General features: G+C 50.9%; 1 protein-coding gene across 1 annotated transcript in view; it reads left to right on the forward strand.

Annotated features, from left to right (window-relative positions):
- GLG1 (golgi glycoprotein 1) overlaps positions 1 to 7948 on the forward strand; it is a 122664-nt gene extending 114716 nt beyond the window's left edge. The window contains exons 24-26 of the mRNA XM_004690385.2: positions 891 to 1011; positions 1622 to 1728; positions 3422 to 7948. Coding sequence (XP_004690442.1) covers positions 891 to 1011; positions 1622 to 1728; positions 3422 to 3589 — 396 coding nt within the window. The 3' untranslated portion in view covers positions 3590 to 7948. The remainder of the gene's footprint in view (positions 1 to 890; positions 1012 to 1621; positions 1729 to 3421) is intronic.
- The last annotated feature ends 1491 nt before the right edge of the window (positions 7949 to 9439 follow it).

Here is a 9439-nt window from a genome sequence, read left to right on the forward strand (position 1 = left end):
AAAGTACACTGCTGAGGGGAGCAGCGGGCGGGTCAGGAGAGGTCTGCTGCACCATGTGGGTCACCTCCAGGGTGGGGATTGAACTCATGCTGAAGTGGCTTTAGCCACTTCTTAGTGCTGTGCTTTAACCCCTGCACCACCAGGGATAGCTCAGGCTGGGTTTTTTGTTTGTTTTTTTTGTTTTTGTTTTTTATCTCTTTCTCCTTCTTAATTATTTATTTACTTACTTATTACTTATTTGTTTTTATATAATAGTTTGTTTTTACATCATTTTGTGCAGGCCGTTATTTTTAAGAAAGTGTTTCTGCCTTGTCTTTCCACTTCTGGTTTCCTTGAGTACAGTGGGACTGTCTGCTATTTGACTTCTGTCTTGTTTTTATTCTCTTACTCATTGAACTTCTTTAAACTTAAATAAGAATTCTCTTTGCAGTAGTAGTTATGCTCTGTTGATTCTTTTTTACTTTTTGAGGAAGAGAGAGTAAAAGTGAAACATTTTGCAAACAAATATGCCTTTTATTTTAATATAGCATATTATTGATTTTCATTTTTCACATTTTCAGACTTAACAGAATAACTGTAATTACATCAATATAAATAATAGCATTAAGGCATACCAGAATGCCAGAAACCCAAATTTGATCTTACAGTACCCTGCTTTGCTTATAAGACAACTGTGCTTACACTCTAAGTATGTTTATTGAATTAAATTGGATGCTAAAAATTTTCATTCTTTGCATCATCACACATTGCTTTCTATTTCAAAGCAGGCTCTATCATGAACTCTCAATCTTCCTCCCTGGCTTTTTTGTGTATATGAACAGTATTTATAGACAATAGCTCCCATGTGTTTCCTCTAAAAAACACTCTCTACCACAATCTTCCCATCCTAGGAAGTTCTGAACATGCTGAAGGAGAGCAAAGCAGACATCTTTGTGGACCCAGTTCTTCACACAGCTTGTGCTTTGGACATTAAACACCACTGTGCCGCCATCACCCCTGGCCGAGGGCGTCGTAAGTCAGTGTTCCTCCGACCCTGTCTGCGATGCCACAGGCAGGCAGAGACGTCTAACATACAAGCTGCAGCCCCTGTGCCCTGTAGCTGCAGCTCTGCCGTAGACGGCAACCTCTGGGAATCAAGCTGTTAGGAGGAGGCCTTTCTGGCAAAATCCTGCAAATTCAAGCTGACCTAGCTATGACCAGACACAAAGACGTGATGAAACTTGAGTTATTGGTCAGGCAGCTAAAGTTCAGCCACCCTCATGAACCTTTTCCCTGCCCTCTTGTCCCACCTAGAATGGCTTTGTCTGCTTTTCCATGGCCAGACTGGGTTCAGCAAACAAGTTCTACATGAAGTAGAATGCAGTGGAGGTAGAAAGTCATTTCTAAGCCAGACATGCCCAATAAGCAAGAGAGGCTCTCAGAGATTCCAGAAAGCCAACTTTGGGGATCTTAAATATCATTCTCCTCCACGTTGTATCATGAATCAAGTTTCCTGGAATAGATTTAACTTTGTTCAGCCCACACACCTGGATTATCTGGTGGTTAGGTACCCTTCTCCTCCTTGTAGCAATTTTTCTGTCCTATTCTATTTCAGACTCCTCTTTTCCCTTTTCTTCCACAGAAATGTCCTGCCTTATGGAAGCCCTGGAGGATAAGCGGGTGAGATTACAACCAGAGTGCAAAAAACGCCTCAATGATCGGATTGAAATGTGGAGTTATGCAGCAAAGGTAATGGCCATAAGACTCCTGACATGGCCATCTCTTCTCTTGGTTTCCCAGTCTCTTTGAGATAATTTGCTGGTCTCCTATCCTTGTTGTGAGCCTGCAGTGCTGTATCTGAAATATCTGTCACTGCACCTGTCTTGGTGCCTGGAGCGCTTTGCACTGGGCTGTCTCTGTCAAGCCACTGCTTTCTGCTCTCATTTGCCCATAGTCCACCACTGAAAAGTGAGTCACCCAAAGAAATGATGTGACTTAACTCAGCCCTCACTGCTATGGCTTGAGTTCAATCCCCTGCCAGGGAGCTGACCTACATAAGGTGTAGCAGACCTCTCCTCTCTCCCGCTGCTCCCCTCAGCAGGAAATTTGCCTTTTCTGCCCCCCACTCTATCTCTGGAAATCCCTATCATCCCCCTACACCTCTGGCCTATAACCCATTTCTTTCATGCAAAAAAGTAAATTAAAAAAAAAAAAAGGAAATGACGTGACTTAAGTCAGCCTGCAGAGAAGAGCTGGACATCTTGCTCATGGGAAAAGAAACCTATCCATTTCTGTCTGAAAGCTGTTTTTCTAATTTACACAATCCTTATGAAAAGACTCACCTACGTGAGTCTGGCCCTGGGCCAGTCTGGCACGTGCAGAATAGTAGGATTAATAGGCAATAAGATGCTTAGGAATGTCTGTGTACCCAGGCTGACTGGGCTGGGGAAAACTACTAGAAAACTTTCCCTAAAAGTTTTCCAGCCTCAGCAAGAGTAATGGTAATAGTTTTTCTCGTGTACATTACTATGTGAAAAAAAGTGTACATTACTTTGATGACTGTTTTACCTCATTTGAGCCTTGAAAGTCTGTGAGGAAAGTACAGTATTCCTCGCTTCACAGTAGGGGAACCTGTGATGTCAGAGGCGGTGACTGAAGGCCCCTCACTGAACGTCAGGTCACTAGATCCATGCTCTCTGTATCACCCCAAGTTGGGATAGACTTTCCCAGCTACCTTAGCTCAAGAGAATGCCGATGAGAACCTTCCCTGGCCTTTGTCCCAGAATCATGTGCATAGAGGTCAGAGGCCACAAGGCAGGTGGGAAAGGCTACTGTGGCAGGCCACCATAGAGGTCCACGTGAGAAAATAAAGAGCAGGGTGAGGAAGAAAACTGGATGGACTTTTAAAAATCCATGATCCAGGGAGTCATTAAGTGATTCCGTCTGAGTCACGTTGGCACACTATCTGATATACAGGTATGCTTACCATGTGACGGGGAGTGGGATTAGCCTGCGGCCCAGTCTGAACTTACTGTTTTTTAAAAGATGACAGAGGTGATGTAAAAAGATCAATCAGAATTCCTAGGAACCTATGACCTGTGCAAGTCACCTAATCTCCCACGCCACAGACCTGTGGGTTTTCACCTGTAATACAAGAGGCGTCCAGTCTTGCGAGGGTTGGTGTCAGGACTAGGTGGCTGACCACACGCCAAGCCCCTTGCCCAAGCCCATTCCCGGGAGGTCTCCGGCCTCAGCGTGAGCAGGAGATGCATAGAGTACCGTGACCAGGGAGGAAAGTTGTACCTCTATGTTTGAGTTCCTTGCCCCTTCCCTTCTCTCCTCAAAAGAAGTGACCTGCGCTAACGGAGGACTCGGTGGAGCCAGTTGGGCCCACCTGCCCCCAGCCCTGATCTTCCAGGTGATGCCACTGTGTGTCTTTCAGGTGGCCCCCGCAGATGGCTTCTCTGATCTCGCCATGCAAGTGATGACTTCGCCATCAAAGAACTACATTCTCTCTGTGATCAGTGGGAGCATCTGTATATTGTTCCTGATCGGCCTCATGTGCGGACGCATCACCAAGCGAGTGACACGAGAGCTCAAGGACAGGTAGAGCCACCTTGACCACCTGAGGAACTACCTGTCCAGTGCCCAGTGTGTACAGCCCTCCTGTATAGTGTCCCCACTCACCTCGTTCTTCTGAGGTGACACCAACACCCGTGTTAGAGCAGCAGCAGGTACCCACTGCATTGTCCCACCTCAGACTTCGCCCGTGTCCATGGTGTCCTCCTCCTCGACCATCCGCACAGCAGCAGCAGCTGACCGCTTTGGTTGTTGCCTTTGTTGGCAGACTTGGGCGTACCTGCCCCTAGACAAGCCTTTCGCATACAGTGGAACTACCAGTCCTTCCAGAACCAACTTACCTGACCTGCAACTCAAATGATTTTTTTTTTAAAAAAACAAAAGAAAAAAAAAAGAAATTTTTAAGGAAAGGAAAAAATGTATATAGTAGCACATCTCCTCCAGGCTGGATTTGGGCAGTGGGATTACTTTGTGACTATAAAATGAAGGCAGAACTTTAAGGGAAAATGCGCCATCCAATTGCTATCGCTGGAATGTCTTGCTTATTTCTCAGAAGCGCCTTTGGGCCATGTCGGGGCCATGGATTTCACCGAGTAGTGGGACGCCACTAACCTGTCTTCTCTGGGTCTTTATTTTCTTCTGATGAAACAGTGATGCCTTCCAGTTCCCACCTAACAGAACCACTGCTGGTCAAGACCCAAGGTGTTTCTGTGGTCTCCTCATCTCAGCGAATTACACAGGAGCCTCTTCTGGCCAAGGGCAGATGGGCTGCAGAGGGGACCCGAGGTGTGAGGAGCTGGTCAGTCTGTTGGTCTGCGCTGAGGGCTGGGCCTGTGTCCCTGGGTGGGGGTCCTAGTGCTCTTCCTCCCCCAGGCCAGTGCACCACATGGTCACCTTTAGGCCAGCCCTGCTAGGGTAGCGGTCGCTGCTGAAGTCAGCTGCCTGGAGGCAGTGACTGGGGCAGAGGACTGCTCAGAGCAGGAAGGAGGAGCTGGGAATTGAACACTTTGCTTTACTTTTCAGGCAATAGAGCAGGTAGGGGTGGGCTCAGGATGTGACTTGGCAGCAGCCTGACCTTTCTCCAGGGTCAAGGCCATTGTGCGTGGAGAGGGCATGGAAAGTTCTTCCAGGAAGAAATGGAGGTTTTTCTTCTCAGTCCATTTACTGCATATATCTGTTGTAGTAGGCATTGGCTAAATGTTGCCTTTTAGCGACTCATTGATCTTTCCAAAACCTGAGCTTAATGGAAGCATTATCCCTGGCCACCCCCTTATCCCTGCAGTGTAGAGGTGGCAGCTTTGGGGTCTAGAGAGGGAGGTGCAGGCAACACGGTTCAGCCAGACACACTTGACTTGAGTTCGGGGCATGTAGTCACAGAGGCTGCGCAAGAGAGTGGCGTGTATAGTAGGAGATATATTTATATAATATATATTTTATTAACCTGTTAGACATCCACAAAGTATTATAAATCATGTGCCTAAAGTTGACCACATGACCATGCGCCCTCCCCTGCCCCCCCAGCCACTGTCCATGTGCTGCAGGGCTGCGCGGCCTCTGTCTTCCCTGAAATGTCTTCAGTACAAAGTGGGTCACTTTGTGGATCAGTTGGTCCAGATTGCTCCTTGTCTAACCTGACTGACGTATATTTGAATACTGTGGTTTTCTTCTTTTTCTTTCTTTTCCTTTAACTATCCATCTGGAGGCGGTGGGTTCTAGAAGCCAACCATACATCTCCCATTCCTAGGGCACAGGTCACCGGGGGAGCCACCGAGCTGCTGGTCCCCTCGGTCCTGTTCTTGGGGGCCTCCTGATTCTCAGCAGCTGCCTGGGACTCGTGCATCATTTGCAAGAACCTGAAGCTCTTGCAGTCTGAGCAGCACCCGCCTCCGCCACTGCAGGGCTGCACGGAGCAGTGCACACGCCCATCCCCGGGCTGCCGCTGGCGGGTGGGGCGGCGGCGGCGGGGTCGAGACTGGCTGTTCTCAGACCAGGCCCCACCCACATGTCCGTGTGGTCTACAGGGGGTTCGGTGCCACCATTTGAGGCGGGTGATACCTTCCCCCGCTCTGCCGTGTCCCTCCACATACGTGTAAGAACTTGTCTCGTTCACGTGTCTCAGTGATTCTTTCTGAACTAAGATCCCACTAGTTGTCTGCAGCACATTTGAAATTTGAAAAGGAGTGTGATGCTCAAGACATTCGTCACCTTTAGAAATCATCAAAACTGCCAGCATCTTCAGCTGCTTGGTGTTAAGGAAACATTTCAGCACCACACTTAGAACAGCTTCACTGGACTAGCGCTGGGCGGCCCAGGCAGTGTCCTAAACGTGTTTCCTGCGCCCGAGGCCTGGCGCCATCTGAACCGACAGCCCAGCTGTGTCCATTCTGGACTTCATTTGGCATCATGGCGCAGGTTTTGAGACCCTTCTGGTTGCTGGCCTCCTCGGAGGCCGTTGGTAAATCAACTAGGAAACCATGACCCTGCAGCAGGAGCTGACGTGGGCTTTGGCCTTACCGCTCCTCCTGTCATCTAGTCTGTGAACAGCAGCACGGGGGTTTCACCAAGGCCAGGCCTCTGGCGCTTGCTGAAAATCGCAGCAGTAGGTAACCCACGTGGCCTGTCAGCTCAGGGCCCTGTCCCTGAGACTCGTGAGCTCTGCCACACTGCGCGGTCTTTCTCCTGGCTGGCGGCACTGCCGTGCAGGAGGCAGCAGATGGTCAAGAGCAAGACGGACCGCTTTCTCCAGCAGAGCGCTCGCAGCAGGGGGGCCAGTGCGCGGACTGCGCAGGGCGCTCCCGATGGCGTCCGCAGTCGCTGCCGTGCAAGAGACGTCTGCGTGCAAGCTGTGCCCAGGTGGCAGCCGTAGCGGAAGACAGGCCCGCTTCAGGCAGAAGCTGTCCTCTGCGTGCCCTGGAGACCCTGCTGCCTGGAAGATGAAACAGAAAACGACTCTGGGATGTCATTTCTTCCATTTCCTAAGGTCGCGTAATAGAAGACTCTAGGAGTGAAGAGATGAGCACGTCATTACATTTCACCAGATAGCACAGATGGGGTGTTTGGTGCCGACTTCCTCCGCCTTCCCGCTCATGCGAGTGTGGCTGCTGGGCCGTGTGCTGCCCCCTGCAGGCCACGGCACTCTTCTCTCCCAAAGACCCTGCTGCAGTGAGTCCGGGCAGGGTGAGTGACTTCATCAGGCCTCCCTCCTTAGCTGGTCTCAAGCTCAGAGCCAAGCCTTTCACTTCCAGCTTCTTCCTCCCCCAAATCAGCGTTTTCCACATACGACATCTTCTAAGTCATGGATGAGAAAGCTGTCAGAGGGACTCCGGGGGCCAGTTAACGCAGCCTGACACATCCCACCTAAATTTGGGCCATAGAACTAAAAGAACATGTTTTTCTGAATTATGTATATTTTTATCTTGCCCTTTGTTTCAGATTCTTAGGAATTTGAAATACCTCAGATAGCAAAGAATTCTCTTTCATTTGTCACCATTTGGACAAGCACTTCAGTAGCTTTATGAGACGCAGCATTCCGGTGCCCTGGGTTTTCCTGGTCCTTTATGGACACTTCTGTCCTCTTACCACTGGGCTTTGATTCCCGTCTGGAGCCAGAGATGCTCAGGCCTGCCTTTCTCTCCCTCACATGTCTTGTGCTGTCTCTCTGGCCATACTCCTGGGTCTCCTCTCTCCTCTAGAGCCAGGGTCAAGTGTCAGGGCCATCACAGGTGACGTCAGAGCCCCCTTCCTTCCCAGACTTCAGACACCGACTTGGTGGGTCCTCACTGTGGAGATCAGGGACTGTCTGTCTCCTGAATCCTGACACTGGCTTCCTCTCCTGCCTCCTTCCCACCATCCACCACGATGTACACACAGCTAGGGCTGCTGGGATCCATGCAATGGAGGAATCTTCCTAGGCAAGGAGAAGATGCAGACAGTGCCTCGACGTTCTTGCCTTCCCCTCAACATAGAATCGACACCTGAACCCCAGAGCCCAGCAGACCAGAGACCAGACAACAGGCAGGGTGGAGTGAGCAGGGGCCCGCTGGCCTGCAGTGCGCTGGACAGGGGTGGGGGCGGGAGAACCAGCCGCAGGAGGCTTCTCCAGGCTTCTCCCAGCACAGTGTCCCCAGTCACTCAAGCAGGAAAACACACTGCAGCAAACTGGGAGATCCTAGGCCTTTAACTTTTTTTTTAAAAGAAAGAAAAAAAAGAAAAGTTAACAAGTCTCTTTTGTAAATGGTTTTCCTTTCTATGTATAAAATCTTGGCAGTTCCTTGTTTTTACATGTTCATGCTGTGTAATTTTGAGACGTTACTGAGATTCTGAACATAATGTGCATTTTTTTCTGTACAGAAGAAATGGGAGACTTTAATAAAGAGTTTGCAGGTTTTTACTTGTTAAATCTTCTCTCTGGTGACTGGGAGGACCCCCAGCCGTCCACGGTGCTGGCGGAGGTCACAGAGCCGGCCGCTGGCCGTGAACCAGCGCCGACACTCCCCAGGCTTCCGGTCAGGTTGAGGTGTCCTCGGCAGGGCAAGCAAGCCAGGCCCCGGCGTGAGTCTCCCATCTGTTTTCACTTGTAGAGGAGAGCAGCAGGCCACGCCACACTGTGCGGCATGTTGGTGTGTTGTGTGTGGCCCTGTTGTGCGGCGCCTTTATTTCCAGCCCTGCCCAGTCCCCAGGGTCGGCCGCTGCGCCCCGACCCTGAGTTCCACTGTCCGGAGACGACTTCCTGCGCCTTCTCTTCTACTCCCCCCACTCTCAGCAAAGCTAATGTGTGCCTGGGTTTAAAAAATAACAGCTTGAGGAATGTGCGTGGTAGCAAAGATGTCTTGAAGTCACAGATCTGTGCTGCGATTCCAGCGAGGGTCAGTGAGCAGAAATGGGTCACGGGAAACCAGGCTCTATCTCAGAATTCAAGTCCCTTCCCGGCAGCCGTCAGGCAGGGCATGGTGGGCCTGGCTGTGTAAGGACGCTAGGGGGAGTTGAAGGGGAAAGGAGAATTTGGGGGCCTTTTGAGTGCCAACCTGAGGTATCCCCCACCTCCTCCCTGAATGGAAGGGCCTGATGCTGGGGGTTCCTGGGGGTCTTGGAGACGCTGCCCTGTTTCAGGGCTGAGCTTAGAAGATTAGGTGCAATTCACAGGGCCCCCAAGGGCGAGCAGCTCACTCGTCCCGCTGCTGTCAGCACCGAGTGGGTGTCTCAGCAGTGACAAGAGCTTGCTGCCTTAGCAGTCTCTGAATGAATCACCCCACCCCTATCTTTTGTGTATGAAGATGTTTCTGGTAAAAGATCCTTGGGCACTGTCATTCCTCACCAGCATTTGGCAGTTGTTCTCAGGGGCTGTGAGCTAACAAAGACTTTAAGCCAAAAAGGGGAGAACCTCGGGCTACCCACTCTCACCTGAATGAGAAAGGAGGGACAGAGCAGGGGGACGGACCCTGCATCCCCAGACAGCCAGTTAGAGGACAGAACGTCTGCCCAGCACCTGCTCTCCCCTCCGACAGCCGCTTGGCTCTGGGACCTCTCTGAACAAACTCCACAGCCAAGGCTGCTGATCCCGCAGGTCTGAGCTCCCAGGTCTCAGTTCCCCCTTTCCCTGCCCACAGAATCCCACAACACAGCAGTGTCTCCTTAAATTTCCTGTATTTGTGAGAAATTGGTGCAGCCTGGAAGAGAAAATGGGGAACTGGTGGGTAAGGAAGGCAGCAGACTAGAAGGAAGCTGAGTAGAGCGTGGAGGGGAGGACGCGGGAGGCTGCAGGGCCTGGCGGGGACGCTGCAGGTCGTGGCCGCTCTCACCCTGGCTCTCGCCCTGGCGGGGCTGCTCCTTGGCCCGCTAGGCATTGCTCCCTGGGGTGGCCCGACGGCAGCGGCGTCTCCAG

This window comes from Condylura cristata, unplaced genomic scaffold (genome assembly GCF_000260355.1).
Source record: "Condylura cristata isolate star-nosed mole 26May11 unplaced genomic scaffold, ConCri1.0 scaffold00028, whole genome shotgun sequence".
In the NCBI taxonomy this organism is placed as follows: domain Eukaryota; kingdom Metazoa; phylum Chordata; class Mammalia; order Eulipotyphla; family Talpidae; genus Condylura; species Condylura cristata.